Genomic DNA, 16,392 nt, shown 5'->3' on the forward strand with positions numbered 1-16,392 from the left:
GTCTGCTGGAGCTGGGAGTGAATGTTTCAACTGACCACCTTGATTAGCATTTGATGGCCTGGCTGAGCCTGGAGCAATCTTTTGTTGAGAGGTGATTAGATTAGACCCTTTAAAAACTCTAAAATTAGAACATCGCAACAACAGAGAGGAAACAAACAAGGACATCTAATCACCTCTCAACAAAAGATTGCTCCAGGCACTGCCAGGACCTCTCTTCGGCCTTCGATATGCATTAATAGAGTAAAATAATAAGTGTGATAATAATAGAGTAAAATGAAAATTTGTAATAATAGTAATAATAAATAGAGTAAAATAATAAATGTAATACAAATAATAATGATAATAGAGTAAAATCATAAATAACCTTGACTCGAGTATAAGCCGAGGTGGACTTTTTCAGCCTAAAAAAGGGCTGAAAAACTAGGCTTATACTTGAGTATATACAGTATGCAGGGGAAAAATACTCAGAGTAAAAAACTGTTTTGGTTGTGGGATTAATCCAGGGTATTTGCAGGTGAAGATACTACAAACTCTGAAGTGGCACCCAGTGGAGGCTCAGCCTTGCTTTCAAGGGATGGGTGGTCTCTGCCAAGTTGTTCAGTTGTAGAAACACAGAAGCCACAATCTGATTGAACCTCTGAACTCACCTTGCCTGAGGTCAAGATTAACCCTCTGTTCCGGACTTTAGCAGGGCTGGGCTTTAGCACAGCTGGTTAATCACCAGGAGCAATAGATCTTTCCCAACCAAAAGGTTGGCAGTTTGAGCCCTGGTTGGGGTGAGCACCCGACCTTCAGCCCAGCATACTGTCCACCTAAGCAGTTTGAAAAAGCTGTGAGTAGAGAAATTAGGCACCGCTTAAGCTGGGAGGTATTTTACGGCACCATAAAAAAACGGCGATCAAAGAACAGAGGAAAGTCTGTGATCAAAAAAAGGCTTGTTGTCATAGAGGATGGAGCGATAGCACTGTCACGTTGCCAGGGCTCTGCCTTATTTAGGTAGAGATGAATCAAACTCCCAGTTTTAACAAACAATTTAATTAAAACAGCACTTACTTACTGGCTGTTTTTATAGTCCAAAATATAAAACACAAAGATAGCACGCAGCTACAGAATAAACAAAAACTGATAGCAAAAATAACTTTGTAGTTAAAAGGGTCCAGTCCAATGGTAAAATGCCGAGAGTTCAATAAACAAAGTCCAGAAATCAAGAGCCTATACTGTTGTCACAAGCCAGTCCAAAGCTTCAAGGTTCCAGGATTCCATGATTAAAGGAGACAAGTCAGGATACCAAAAAATCCAACAGACCTGGGGGGAAAACCAGCAGCATCCACCACCAAAATGCAACAGATACTTTTCTCTCAAAGATCAGTCTCAAGGTTAGCTCCTTAAATCCAGTCACACCCAGCTGCAACCCATCTCCTGCACATCTCCACCCCCAATTTGCTTTCACCCATGAACTCCCACTTACAGATTACCAAACCCTCTAGAACTAATACTCACATTAACCCTTCCATCACCAACCATCAACTGCAGAACATATGACAAGCACCCCCTGTGACCAGAATTGAGCATAGCCTTCAGGACACTGAAGTTGGGAAAATTGCTGACATAATACCTCTATCTGTTGTCTGTCCTGTCTGATGGCATTGAATGTTTGGTGTGTATGTGTTCTATGATCCACCCCGAGTCCCCTTTGGGATAAGAGGGGCGGAATATAAATGCTGTAAATAAATAAATGAATGTTCCCCTCTCCAAGGTGGACGCTGCTTTAGGGGCTGAGGAGATGGTGGAGACGCTGACTGAGAGGAACCTGGACTTAGAAGAGAAGGTCCGGGAGCTGCGCGAGACTGTTGGGGACCTGGTGAGTTCGGAGGGAGAGGATGGAGAGGAGTGGGCTGTGGTTCCTGGCAGTGCCCCAGTGGGTCTTCCCCCTCTTTCATGGGAAGGGGTCCTGAGGGCCTGGTGTGTTCCCAGGAGAGCTGGCTGGATGTTCTCCTGATCCATGTAACCACTCCCAGTGATCCCAGGCATCACACACCTGCTCTTCCCTCCCACCTGTTTCTGGAGGTCTCTTTCCTTCTGCTGCTTCCAGGAAGCCATGAACGAGATGAATGACGAGCTGCAGGAAAATGCCCGGGAGACGGAACTGGAGCTGCGGGAGCAACTGGACATGGCAACGGCTCGGGTCCGTGAGGCGGAGAAGCGGGTGGAGGCGGCCCAAGAGACGGTGGCCGACTACCAGCAAACCATCAAGAAGTATCGAGAGCTGACCGCACACTTGCAGGTACAGAGTACCTCTAAGCAGGTGGGCCTCCTCTGGTTGGGGCTCTAGGGCACCTAGTCCTGCCAAAAGAGCTTAGTTCAGAAAATGCTTGGCCATTGGCTCTCCCAGGAAAACAAGCTTGGAGGACAGGGACAGGTATGCCTGTTGCTTGAAGATCCATGTGGGGCAGGAGCGTGTCATGCTCATGCAGAGGTTCTGGCACAGTGGCCTGCAGGTGTGGCTGTGCCTCTCTTCTCCTTCTTCCCCTTGAACCACTGCTCTCCTCTCCTTTGGTGGTCACTGTTAGCTTTTGGAGTGCTTGAGGCTTCTTCTCTGCCTTCTAGGACGTCAACCGGGAGCTGATGAGCCAGCAGGAGGCCTCAGCAGAGAAGCAGCAGCAGCCACCCCCAGAAATGTTCGACTTCAAGATCAAGTTTGCCGAGACAAAAGCTCACGCGAAGGTATGGCTCTGTGGAGCTGGCCATGGAGGCAAGCCCTGCTTCCTCTCCTAACCCCTCTCTGATCAACCTCATCATCCGCTGCAGGCTATCGAAATGGAGCTGCGCCAGATGGAGGTCCAGCAGGCCAACCGGCACGTCTCCCTCCTCACCTCTTTCATGCCCGACAGTTTCCTGCGCCATGGCGGGGACCACGACTGCCTCCTGGTGCTCCTTCTCATCCCGCGGCTGATTTGCAAGGTGAGTGGATCAAGGGTGAAGGGAAGGAGGGCTCTATTGTGTCCAGGCTACAAATAGTGCAAAAACCACCGTGTCTGTCTGGGTGCACAAACCTCCCTGTTTGCTCATGGAACCGTGAAGCAACTGGTCTTGTTGGTTCCTCACTGGCAATGTTGGTTCAGCACCACCAGAAGTGGCATTGGCCATAGAAGAAGTGAGTGAATGAATTTTATTATGGTTTCAGATCAGGAGTGATGTAGAAAAAGTCATACTCTACAACACAAAATAATAATAATAATAATAATAATAATAATAATAATAATAATAATAATAATTTGTATCCCAAAATAAAATAATAATAATAATCATCATCAGCATCAGCATCATCTTTATTTGTATCCCGCCCCCTCTCCCAAAAGGGACTCGGGGCAGCTTACAACAAAAATACTATATACATAGTAGTAATAATCAACAATCAACACAACACATACCTGTCCCTGCCCCTCCAAGACACAAATCAACAAATCGTAGTATAAAAACAAAAGCAACCAAGACATTAATTCTATGTAGAAAAGGACTGCTGCTCATTAGGCCGTGTTTCTCAACCTTTGTAATGCCGTGACCCCTTAAAACAGTTCCCCATGTTGTAGTGACCCCCAACCAGAACCTTATTTTCGTTGCTGCTTCATAACTGTCGTTTTCATGAATTGTCATGTAAATATCTGCAATGAAGGATGGATTTTCATTCACTGGACCAAATTTGGCACAAATACCGGATACGCTCAAATCTGAATACTGGTGGAGTTGCAGGGATTGATTTTGCCATTTGGGAGTTGTAGTTGCTGGGATTTATAGTTCACCTCCAATCAAAGAGCATTCCGAACCCCACCAACCATGGAATTGGGTCAAACTTGGCACACAGAACTCCCATGACCAATAGAAAATACTGGAAAGGTTTGTTGTGCATTGACCTTCAGTTTGGGATCTGTAGTACACCTACGTCGAGAGAACTCTGTGGACTCAAACAATGATGGATCTGGACCAAACTTGGAATGATAGTCAATATGCTCAAATGCAAACACTGGTGGAGTTTGGGGAGAATAGGCCTTGACATTTGGGAATTGTGGATTAAACCAACCAAGTATTGTGCAGGAGTCAAAATGAGTATAGGAAGACATTGGAAGTGGGTCTGCAGTCCCCTGGCACCCCTACCTTGGTGTGGAATTTGCTGCCCAGCCAGGGCCTGCTTTCAAGCAGTAGCTTAAGTGTTGAGGCGGGGAGGGGTGGGATTCTTCTCTGACAGCCATTTGTTCTCTGTTTACAGGCTGAGCTGATCAGCAAGCAGGCCCAAGAGAAGTTTGATCTCAACGAGAACTGTGCAGAGCGAACCGGCCTCCGCGGGGCTCCAGGGGAGCAACTGAGCTTTGCCGCCGGATTGGTGTATTCCCTCAGTCTTCTGCAAGCAACGCTACACAAATACGAACAGTGAGTGCCCCTGGGGATGAGCTGTGGGGCTGACCCTGCAAAAGAGCCTTAGGGGGGTTCTGGGCCTCGCCTCATGGCTTGTGCTTCCTCCCTTTCTGCTTCCCGCCACTCACAGGGCCTTGAACAAGTGCAGTGTGGAGGTCTACAAGAAAGTGGGGATGTTGTACCCAGAGATGAGTGTGCACGAGCGCTCCCTGGACTTCCTGATTGAGCTGCTGCACAAGGACCAGCTGGACGAGACGGTCAACGTGGAGCCCTTGACCAAAGCGATCAAGTACTATCAGGTGAGGGGAAGGGTGGGGTGGGGCTCCCCAAACATTGGCTACCTGATGGCCTCCCATGTTCTCGCACTCAAGGGATGGTCATGAAAATTATGCTTCCTGTTGCACTCCAGGACAGGAAAAGCCCTCTGACTGTAAACACCACACCGTTGATTGGGAAACAATCCTTTTATTGAAGATATTTTTTTTTGAAAAAACAGCAAAGTAAAAAGCACTTTAAAGGAATAGGTAAATTCAATTAGGTAAGAAGATAAGCAGGAGCAAAAGTAGTCCAGGATAAAGTTCAGCAAAGTCCATGAAAGCAAAGTCCACACTTCTCTAATAATATAATTCAGAAAACCAGGAAACATTAATCCAAGGCATGAATAGGCATTCATACAATCCAAGAATCCAAGCCATGAAACAAGAAATATTTATACAAGAATCTTCCCAGCAAGGCTTCCATGAAACAAGGACACGAACTATTTTATTTATTTATGACATTTATATGCCGCCCTTCTCACCCTGAAGGGGATTCAGAGCAGCTTACAAGTAAAAAGTAAATACAATATATTATATTACTTCCATAGCACAATATTAATATTTTATATTACATTGTACTGTAACATTATACAGTAATATTATTCGTAATATTACATTTAATATAAAATAGTAGTAGTATTATATTATTACAACTGTTATAACTATTTTAACTACACTTGATTCTAAACGATGCTTCATCTGACTATATTTCCCATTCTTGGAACTTTTATCCCCTCGTTAAGCTATCCCAAGCACTCAGAAATTGGTTTCGCTTTAATTGAGATTCCCTTATCTTTATCTGTCGGAGCTTGACAGAACGCCATCGCTACTGTTCGGCTTGTCTGTTTTGACTAATCTCCTGCAGTCTATCTATTTGCTCATTAACTTCTGCAGGTGCTGAGTTGTTTTCAAGCCCCAAAATCCTGAGAACCCTCTGGTAGCAATTCAGGGAGCACACCATCATCCTCACACCCTTCAGGAACATTCTCATGAGAAACTACACTTTGCACAGGGGTCTCCTGGTCCTTCTCTGCATCAGTATCATTGACCAAATCATTGCCATCTTGACATTCATTGGCATGACTTAGGATGGACTATGCTCCCTCATTTCTCTCCGAAAAATCCTATCCTAGTTATTTTTACCTTGTTCACGTCAGCATATTTTCAATTTTAATCTATTACATTTGGCCCGGCCATTTTTTCAAATTGTTTATGTCACTATTGATTGTTTTTTGTTTACGTGATTTATATGATTTGTATTTTATTGATTGTTTATTGATGTTGTGTTTATTGATGTTTTGTTTGATGTATTTTGGGTTTGGGACCCATCTACCTGTGTGACCGCATTTCCGTATACGAACCCCCACGATCTCTTCGTTCATCTGGAGAGGCCCTGCTCACGATCCCACCTGCATCGCAAGCGCGATTGGTGGGAACGAGGGACAGGGCCTTCTCGGTAGCGACCTCTCGACTCTGGAACTCCCTCCCCAAGGACATCAGGCATGCCCCAACGCTGGCAGTCTTTAGAAGAAGCTTGAAAACGTGGATGTTCCTGTGTGCTTTCCCAGAATAAGGGATCCCAAGCAATATGTCCCAAATGCACTTTACGAGAGATTTAGGATTGTCTGCACACCCACCTATCCCTAAAATATCCATCCTATTTCACTTGGACAAGCCCAGCATTTTTTAAATTTTTAATCATTACATTTGGCCCTGCCACAGGTTTTTAAATGCATCATGATATTATTGTTATTGTTTGGCTTTGAGTTATTTACTGCTGTATTGTTATCGTTGTGTTTTATTGTTGTTGTATTTGGGCTCGGCCTCTTGTAAGCCGCACCGAATCCTGCGGGAGATGGTAGCGGGGTATAAATAAAGGTTTATTATTATTATTACTATTATTATTATTATTATTATTATTATTATTATTATTATTATTATTATTATTTTGGGCTTGGCCTCATGTAAGCTGCACCGAGTCCCTTGGGCAGATGGTAGCGGGGTACGAATAAAGTTTATTTATTATATTACTATATTATTTTTATGACTTCCCACATCCAAAGCACCCTGATTCTGAAACACAATCACAGGCTGAACTCCCAACACTTCCTCCAGGTAGTTTTGCAGAGTCAGGGCAGTTTACCAGTTCTTGTAGTCTTTCTAAACCTGGTTCTCAAAGTGGCCCCCAAACTAGGCTTCCTATGAGGGTTTTGTTTTCTATGGCCGCCTGCACATGATCCTGAGCAAAGGACCAACAGACAGGAAAGCTGCCTGGAAATTACCTGTGTGAGCAGCTCCACCTCTGGAGTTCTCTTGGCTCATGGGCAAAAGCTAGCCACGTGTGTCCCTTCAGCATGCTCTCTCCCTTTCCAGCACCTGTATAGCATCCATTTGGCGGACCAAGCTGAGGACTGCACGATGCAGCTGGCTGACCACATCAAGGTGAGTGGTTGTTTTGCCAAGGGTGCTGGGAGACCTGCATCTGTAGGATGCAGGCTGATTCCCGGGGATTGAATTGCCATAGGCCAGTGTTTCTCCACCTTCCTAATGCCGCGACCCCTTAATACAGTTCCTCATGTGGTGGTGACCCCCAACCATAACATTATTTTAGTTGCTACTTCATAACTTTGCTACTGTTGTGAATCATAATGTAAATATCTGACCTGCAGGACGTATTTTCCCAAATGTGGCACCAATACTCGATATGCCCACATTTGAATACTGTTGGGCTTGGGGGAATTGATTTTGTCATTTGGGAATTGTAGTTACTGGGATTTATAGTTCACCTACAATCAAAGAGCATTCTGAACTCCACTAAGGATGGAATTGAATTAACGGCACACAGAAATCCCGTGACCAACAGAAAATACTGGAAGGGTTTGGTGGGCATTGACCTTGAGTTTTGGGAGTTGTAGTTCACCTACATCCAGAGAGCACTGTGGACTCAAACAATGCTGGATCTGGACCAATTCAATCGTTGGTAGGGTTCAGAATGCTCTTTGATTATAGGTGAACTATAAATCCCAGCACCTACAACTCCCAAATGTCAAGGTCTGTGTTCCCCAAACCCCACCAGTGTTTACATTTGGGCATATTGAGAATTCGTGCCTTTGCTTGTAGGTGAACTATAAATCCCAGCACTTACAACTCCCAAATGTCAAGGTCTATGTTCCCCAAACTCCACATTTGGGCATATTGAGTATCTGTGCCAAGTTTGGTCCAAATCCATCATTGTTTGAGTTCACAGTGCTCTACAGTGAACTACAACTCCAAAACGTAAGGTCAATGCCCACCAAACCCATCCAGGTATTTTCTTTTGGTCATGGGATTTCTGTGTGCCAAGTTTGGTTCAATTACATCCCTAGTGGAGTTCAGAATGCTCTTTGATTGTAGGTGAACTATAAATCCCAGCAACTACAACTCCCAAATGACAAAATCAATCCCCCCAAGCCCAACAGTATTCAAATGTGGGCATATCGAGTATTGGTGCCAAATTTGGTCTAGTGCAGTGTTTCTCATCCCTGGAGGGGTTGCCAGGGGGTGTCAGAGGGGTCACCAAAGACCACCAGAAAATACAGTATTTTCTATTGGTCAATCAAAGGCACGAATTCTCAATATGCCCAAATGTAAACACTGGTGGGGTTTGGGGAAAATAGACCTTGACATTTGGGAGTTGTAGTTGCTGGGATTTATAGTTCACCTACAAGCAAAGGCACGAATTCTCAATATTCCCAAATGTAAACACTGGTGGGGTTTGGGGAAAATAGACCTTGACATTTGAGAGCTGTAAGTGCTGAGATTTATTGTTCACCTACAATCAAAGGCACAAATTCTCAATATGCCCAAATGTAAACACTGGTGGGGTTTGGGGAAAATAGACCTTGACATTTGGGAGTTGTAGTTGCTGGGATTTATAGTTCACCTACAATCAAAGAGCATTCTGAACCCCACCAATGATAGAATTGGGCCAAACTTCCCATGTAGAACCACCATGACCAACAGAAAATACTGTGTTTCCTGGTGGTCTTTGGTGACCCCTCTGACACCCCCCTCGTGCCCCCCTGCAGGGGTCCCGACCCCCAGGTTGAGAAACACTGCCATAGGCTGACCTGGGTTTCCCCCAATCAATCAGAAGGCAAAAATACAGGAGCCAGGTGAGGTGATGGCCTAGGCACCTACTGATGCCAGTTTGCACCAAATGACAAGGTGTGTGCTTGTGTTGCAGTTCACCCAGAGTGCCTTGGACTGCATGAGCGTGGAAGTGGGCAGGCTGCGCTCCTTCCTGCAGGTAAGCCCCGTGAGCAGGTGGGATGACAAAGAGCACAACGGCCCCCGTTGGGAGGTCGTTCCAGGCAGCTGAGACCCCAAGCGAAGCCTTGCTGATTTTGCCTTCTGTGCTGGCAGATTGGGCAGGAGGCTTCCGACTTGGCCATTCTCCTGAAGGACCTGGAGACCTCCTGCAGCGACATCCGGCAGTTCTGCAAGAAGATCAGGCGCCGTATGCCGGGCACCGATGCTCCTGGCATTCCTGCCGCACTTGGCTTTGGACAGCAAGTACGTCATCTAAGATGGGGGCCCCAGTCTCCCCCTCCTCTGGCAAGGAACCTCCCCTCCTGCTGACACCTGCCATTTGCTCCCCTGACCTTCCAGGTCTCAGACACCCTGCTGGACTGCCGCAAGCACCTGACCTGGGTGGTGGCTGTGCTGCAGGAAGTGGCGGCTGCCGGGGCGCAGATGATTGCCCCCCTGACGGAGAACGAGGGGTTGCAGGCCGTGAAACTGGAAGATCTGGCTTTCAAGGCCAGCGAGCAGGTAAGGAAGCCCTTGCTTCACCTGGGAACATTGGCAGTTGCTGTCCTCCTTTCCAGTCTCCTCTTTGGTCCAGGAACTCAGAGGCAGGGCTAAGCAACACAGTGGTTTCTGGACTGGTGCCTCTGGCCACCAACAACTGGTCCCTGTGGAGTTTCCAGAGAAAGAAAGAGAAACAAATATGGGATATTGCCAGTTCCTCCTGTAAGGTTGCTTAAGAAGCACTGGGCTAGAAGATGGGGTTAGCAGGTTTATTTATTTTATTTATCGTGTCAGGCAACCGAACAGTTGTATTACATTTTTGACATAACAAACAAACAAACAAACATACAAAAGACACAAGAGTTTGCAAACTTGGTAGTTGATTAAATGTCCTTTGACCAGTATCTGGCCACTTGGAGTGCTTCTGGTGTTGCTGCAAGAAGGTCCTCCATGGTGCATGTAGCAGGGCTCAGGTTGCATTGCAGCAGGTGGTCAGTGGTTTGGAAGCCCCTGCTTCACCTGGGAACATTGGCAGTTGCTGTCCTCCTTTCCAGTTTCCTCTTTGGTGGTTGGTATCCCCTGGTGATGAACATTTGGTCCAGGAACTGTAAGCAAGACAGTGGTTTCTGGACTGGTGCCTCTGGCCACCAACAACTGGTCCCTGTGGAGTTTCCAGAGAAAGAAAGAGAAACAAATATGGGATATTGCCAGTTCCTCCTGTAAGGTTGCTTAAGAAGCACTGGGCTAGAAGATGGGGTTAGCAGGTTTATTTATTTTATTTATCGTGTCAGGCAACCGAACAGTTGTATTACATTTTTGACATAACAAACAAACAAACAAACATACAAAAGACACAAGAGTTTGCAAACTTGGTAGTTGATTAAATGTCCTTTGACCAGTATCTGGCCACTTGGAGTGCTTCTGGTGTTGCTGCAAGAAGGTCCTCCATGGTGCATGTAGCAGGGCTCAGGTTGCATTGCAGCAGGTGGTCAGTGGTTTGGAAGCCCCTGCTTCACCTGGGAACATTGGCAGTTGCTGTCCTCCTTTCCAGTTTCCTCTTTGGTGGTTGGTATCCCCTGGTGATGAACATTTGGTCCAGGAACTGTAAGCAAGACAGTGGTTTCTGGACTGGTGCCTCTGGCCACCAACAACTGGTCCCAGTGGAGTTTCCAGAGAAAGAAAGAGAAACAGATATGGGATATTGCCAGTTCCTCCTGTAAGGTTGCTTAAGACGCACTGGGCTAGAAGATGGGGGCCGGGTTAGCAGGTTTATTTATTTTATTTATCGTGTCAGGCAACCGAACAGTTGTATTACATTTTTGACAGAACAAACAAACAAACAAACATACAAAAGACACAGAGTTTGCAAGCTTGGTAGTTGATTAAATGTCCTTTGACCAGTATCTGGCCACTTGGAGTGCCTCTGGTGTTGCCGCAAGAAGGTCCTCCCTTGTGCATGTGGCAGGGCTCAGGGTGCATTGCATCAAGTCGTCAGTGGTTTGCTCTTCTCCACACTCGCATGTCGTGGATTCCACTTTGTGGCCCCATTTCATGAGGTTGGCTCTGCATCTCGTGGTGCCCAAGCACAGTCTGTTCAGCGCATTCCAAGTCGCCCCGTCTTCTGTGTGCCCAGGGGGGAGTCTCTCATTTGGTATCAGCCATTGGTTGAGGTTCTGGGTTTGAACCTGCCACTTTTGGACTCTCGCTTGCTGAGGTGTTCCAGGGAATGTCTCTGTATATCTTAAAAAGCTATTTCGTGATTTAAGTCATTGACGTGCTGGCTGATACCCAAACAGTGGATGAGCTGGAGAAGTCACTGCCTTGGTCCTTTCACTATTGGCTGCTACTTCCCAGCGGATGTCAGGTGGCGCAATGTAAACAGTGTAATTTCTCCAGTGGTGTAGGGCACAGACACCCCGTGATAGTGCGGCATGTCTCATTAAGAGCCACATCCACTGTTGTAGCGTGGTAGGATGTGTTCCACACTGGGCATATGTACTCAGCAGCAGAGTAGCATAGCGCAAGGGCAGATAGTGTTGTGGTTCAACAACAACAGCATGATGGGGATGAGAGTGAGAGTGCAGAGAGTGCAGCTGATGATGTTGGCTTTCAGTTTTCTCAGTCACAGCCTGTATCTGTAGAGAGGCCGCAGTTCTCACAGGAAAGGAATGCAGATGATAAGACAGACGCTGAGAACCAGGGTCAAGGTGCCCAGGTGTTGAGACGGAGCCCATGGATTGCGGCCAAGTGTTGAGATCATCAGTGTGGTGGGAAAGCTGATTGTTTTGATGTTTAGTGAATATATGCTCTGCTCTGGGGATTTTTGGGTGTCAGTTCCAACGTTGCTTTATGGCTGGCTCCGGCTACTGGCCTTGGGGAAGGCTGCCTCATGCTATTTCATGGACTTCCTTCATGTTATTTCATGGACTTTATACTGAACCTGTGCTTCAAGTCTCCTGCTTTGGCAATATGGATTATATTGGATTATAATCTGTATTATTGATCTTTTCACTGCTTATGAACTGCCTTTTGTTTGGAAACCTCATAATAAACTATATATCTCACAACTGTGGCTGGGTTGTTGTAGAGAGCAAGGTGAATCTTATTCTGAGACACAACAGATGTCTTCACTTTGTCTGGTTGTGATCCCCAGGTTATGCCAGTCAGCTTTCGTATGATATTGTTTCTAGCGCCCACTTTTTGCTTGATGTTCAGGCAATGCTTCTTGTAGGTCAGAGCACGGTCCAGAGTGACTCCCAGGTATGTGGGTGTGCTGCAATGCTCCAGTGGAATTCCTTCCCAGGTGATCCTCAGAGCTCGGGTTGCTTCTCTGTTCTTGAGGTGAAAGGCACATGTCTGTGTTTAAGATGGATTAGGGATCAGCTGGTTTTCCCTGTAATAGGCAGTAAGGGCGCCTAGAACTTCGGAGAGCTTCTGTTCCACCATCTCAAAGCTCCCTGCTTGAGCAGTAATGGCACAATCATCAGTATAGATGAAGCATAGATACGGCCAGTTCCTCCTATAAGATTGCTTAAGAAGCACTGGGCTAGAAGATGGAGGCTGGATTAACAGGTTACAGTTCCGCCTTCAGACGCAACCAGTACAAGGATGGATGGAGCAGGGTTCACAGCTGGCCCAAGTGGTCCTAGTTCACAGCTGTCTTGAGTTTGCCCCATAGGTGTTGGTGTGTAGCAGAGGGGACTGAATCATGGGGCCTTCCCCACTATTTTTAATTGTGCGTTGTCGTGATAATTTTGTGTATTTTATTGTTTATGTTTTTAATTGCTTGTGTTGTTGCAATTATTGCTTGTATTGTTGTGTTTGGGCTCGGCCTCATGTAAGCCGCACCGTGTCCCTTGCGGAGATGGTTGTGGGGTACAAATAAAGTGTTATTATTGTTATTATTATTATTATTATTATTATTATTATTATTATTATTAACCCTCCCTGTTCCCTCTCAGATCTATGGTGCACAGGGCATCAACCCCCACGAGTGTTTGCGCCAGTCCTGCAACATCTTGATTGCTACCATGAACAAGATGGCCACCGCTATGCAGGAGGGCGAATACGACGCTGACAAGCCCCAGACCAAGGTGAGGCAAAGGGCTTCTCTCACTTGTCAGCAACTGCCTTGGGCCAAGGCGGACAGGGAGCCTTGTAGCAAGCCCCACACTCCTCCTTGGCCAAGTGAGTGGGGAGGACGGGGACACCTGTGGGTGCTTGTTTGTGCACCAACGAGAGTGAGCACTCTGATTCGTGCCACTTTCTTGGTCCTCCTCTCTTGTTCTGCAATGATTGATATGTCTCAACTGACACTCTGGGCCGGAGTGAAGAGGGGTGGGCAGTGGACAGTTCCACCTTGTCTCCTGTTCTATTCTAATAATATAATGTAATATAATACATAATATATTGTATATAGGAGCCCCCGGTGGCGCAGTGGGTTAAAGCACTGAGCTCCTGAGCTTGTTGATTGAAAGGTTGCAGGTTCGATTCCGGGGAGCGGCGTGAGCTTCCGCTGTCAGCCCTAGCTTCTGCCAACCTAGCAGTTCGAAAACATGCAAATGTGAGTAGATCAATAGGTACCGCTCCGGCGGGAAGGTAACGGCGCTCCATGCAGTCATGCTGGCCACATGACCTTGGAGGTGTCTACGGACAACGCCGGCTCTTCGGCTTAGAAATTGAGATGAGCACCACACCCCAGAGTCAGACATGACTGGACTTAATGTCAGGGGACTACCTTTTATATTGTATATGCATATAATATTTATAATATTATAATGTAATGCAATATAATACTACTAATAATAGTTTATTATTTACTTACTTACTTACTTACTTACAGTTTTTCTATTCCGCCTTTCTCACCCCGCAGGGGACTCAGGGCGGATTACAGTGTACACATATATGGCAAACATTCAATGCCAATTTTGACATACAACATATACAGACATAGACAGAGGCTATTTAACTTTTTCTGGCCGCCAGGGGAGCTGTCGCTTTCATCGTCCATCTGCGACACTGATGAAGTACTTCCGCATTCCCCGCATGCTTTTGCTGGAGTGTTTTTTTATGGCCTCACAAATTAGTTAATTTAGCCTCCCCACACTTTAAGGTGGTACCTAATTTTCCTACTTGACAGATGCAACTGTCTTTCGGGTTGCAAAGGTCAACAACAGGCTACACAATTGGTTGGAAACCCACTCCAACCCGGGCTGGCTTCGAACTCGTGACCTTTTGGTCAGAGTGATGTTAATGCAACTGACACTCAGCCAGCTGCGCCACAATCCCGGTGCATTTGTATACCGACTTTCTCAGCCCGTAGGCGATTCAAGTCTGTTAACAGGTTAAAATTCAATGCTTACAATATCAAAAGTACAACTCAAATCATAACATATAATAAAAATTAAACATATCAATAAAATATAAATTCATAGCGTCACCTTGTTAAAAATAATATGATATTATAATTAATATTTGTATTACATGTAGTCCCCCCTCGGGGGTGAGAAGGGCGGGGTATAAGTAACAGAAATAAATAAATAATAAAAATACTAATAATACTACACGGAGCCCTCGGTGGCGCAGTGGGTTAAACCCCTGTACTGGCAGGACTGAAGACTGACAGGTCACAGGTTCGAATCCGGGGAGAGGCGGATGAGCTCCCTCTATCAGCTCCAGCTCCTCATGCGGGGACATGAGAGAAGCCTCCCACAAGGATGATAAAAAACATCAATTCATTCGGGCGTCCCCTGGGCAACGTCCTTGCAGACGGCCAATTCTCTCACACCAGAAGCTACTTGCAGTTTCTCAAGTTGCTCCTGATACGACCAAAAAACAAAAACAAAAACCAATAATACTACAGTATAATTGATATATTACAATATTGCAGTATTTAAAACTGATATTGTACTATGCTAATAATATGTTGTCTGTATATATACCTTGTAAACCGCTTTCGAGTCCCTTTCGAGGTGAGAAGGGCGGCATATAAATGTCGCAAATAAATAAATAAATATTTTAATTGAATATACGTTTAGATCGTTTTGTATTTTGATGAGATGTGTTTGATTGTTTATCTGTGCGGCATTAAATATCTGCCAGCTTTGTAAGCCGCCTTGAGTCCCCTCCGGGGTCGAGAAATGAGGTAAATAAATAGTAAATAATAGTATGAGTGAGTGCCACAACAGGACGGGGTGCGATGAAGTGCCTGGGTGTGTTTCCTTGACCCTGAGTTGCCCTGTTGCCCTTGCAGCCCTCTCCCCCAGTGGACCTGCGCGCGGCTGCCTTGCGGGCAGAGATCACCGATGCAGAGGGCCTGGGGCTGAAGCTGGAGGACCGGGAGACGGTCATCAAGGAGCTCAAGAAGTCCCTCAAAATCAAGGTCAGGGGCTTGTCCCTCCTGTTTTTCCTACACTACCCCAGATATGGAATGGTTTGTGCAGATGTCCATGGCAGGTGGGCCCTTGGAATAAGGTTTAGTGGAATATGCAGCTTCTGTCTTGCTGCTGGGCTCCTCAGTGATGCGAGCATCAGCAGGGGTATTTGGGTTGGGGGTCAATGGTAGCGGTGCTGCTTTCCCCCCTTTGGAGGCCTTATAGAGCTTTGGATCTCCCTTCTTCCCTCCTTTCTGCTGCCCAGGGGGAGGAGCTGAGCGAAGCCAATGTGCGCCTCAGCCTGCTGGAGAAGAAGCTGGACAGCGCCTCCAAGGACGCAGATGACCGGGTGGAGAAGATCCAGACCAAGTTGGACGAGACCCAATCTCTGCTCAAGAAGAAAGAGAAGTAAGAGGGGGAGCTGGTGGTTGGGCTCTATGGGAGACGGCAGACGGACTCTTGATATTTACTTATCGTATCAGGGGCAACCAGTCAATTGTATTACATTTCTAACAGAACAAAACAAGCAAACAGACAAAGAACAAAATTTGCAGGTTTGGTAGTTGATTAAATTCCTTTGACCAGTATGTGGCCACTTGGGAGTGCCTCTGGTGTTGCTGCAAAGAGGTCCTCCCTTGTGCATGTGGCAGGGCTCAGGGTGCATTGCAGCAGGTGGTCAGTGGTTTGCTCTTCTCCGCACTCACATGTCGTGGATTCCACTTTGTGGCCCCATTTCTTGAGGTTGGCTCTGCATCTCGTGGTGCCAGAGCGCAGTCTGTTCAGCGCCTTCCAAGTCGCCCAGTCTTCTGTGTGCTCAGGGGGGAGTCTCTCATTTGGGATCAGCCATTGATTGAGGCTCTGGGTTTGAGCCTGCCACTTTTGGACTCTTGCTTGCTGAGATGTTCCAGCGAGTGTCTCTGTAGATCTTAGAAAAAACTAAGGTTGACCCTGAGCAAGGGCCAGGTAAATGACCTTGGAGGGCCGTATCCGGCCCTCGGGCC

At 46.4% G+C, this 16,392-nt stretch overlaps 1 protein-coding gene across 11 annotated transcripts in view; it reads left to right on the top strand.

The window, feature by feature from the left end:
• DCTN1 (dynactin subunit 1) overlaps positions 1 to 16,392 on the top strand; it is a 110,348-nt gene that overhangs the window by 81,140 nt on the left and 12,816 nt on the right. For all 11 annotated transcript variants that reach the window (XM_060779482.2, XM_060779481.2, XM_060779479.2 and 8 more), the window contains 13 exons: positions 1,757 to 1,861; positions 2,093 to 2,284; positions 2,608 to 2,724; positions 2,809 to 2,961; positions 4,265 to 4,425; positions 4,541 to 4,709; positions 7,101 to 7,169; positions 8,953 to 9,015; positions 9,132 to 9,281; positions 9,378 to 9,539; positions 12,980 to 13,111; positions 15,271 to 15,399; positions 15,657 to 15,799. In XM_060779482.2, coding sequence (XP_060635465.2) covers positions 1,757 to 1,861; positions 2,093 to 2,284; positions 2,608 to 2,724; positions 2,809 to 2,961; positions 4,265 to 4,425; positions 4,541 to 4,709; positions 7,101 to 7,169; positions 8,953 to 9,015; positions 9,132 to 9,281; positions 9,378 to 9,539; positions 12,980 to 13,111; positions 15,271 to 15,399; positions 15,657 to 15,799 — 1,745 coding nt within the window. The remainder of the gene's footprint in view (positions 1 to 1,756; positions 1,862 to 2,092; positions 2,285 to 2,607; positions 2,725 to 2,808; positions 2,962 to 4,264; positions 4,426 to 4,540; positions 4,710 to 7,100; positions 7,170 to 8,952; positions 9,016 to 9,131; positions 9,282 to 9,377; positions 9,540 to 12,979; positions 13,112 to 15,270; positions 15,400 to 15,656; positions 15,800 to 16,392) is intronic.

Source organism: Anolis sagrei, chromosome 5 (assembly GCF_037176765.1).
Source record: "Anolis sagrei isolate rAnoSag1 chromosome 5, rAnoSag1.mat, whole genome shotgun sequence".
Lineage (NCBI taxonomy): Eukaryota > Metazoa > Chordata > Lepidosauria > Squamata > Dactyloidae > Anolis > Anolis sagrei.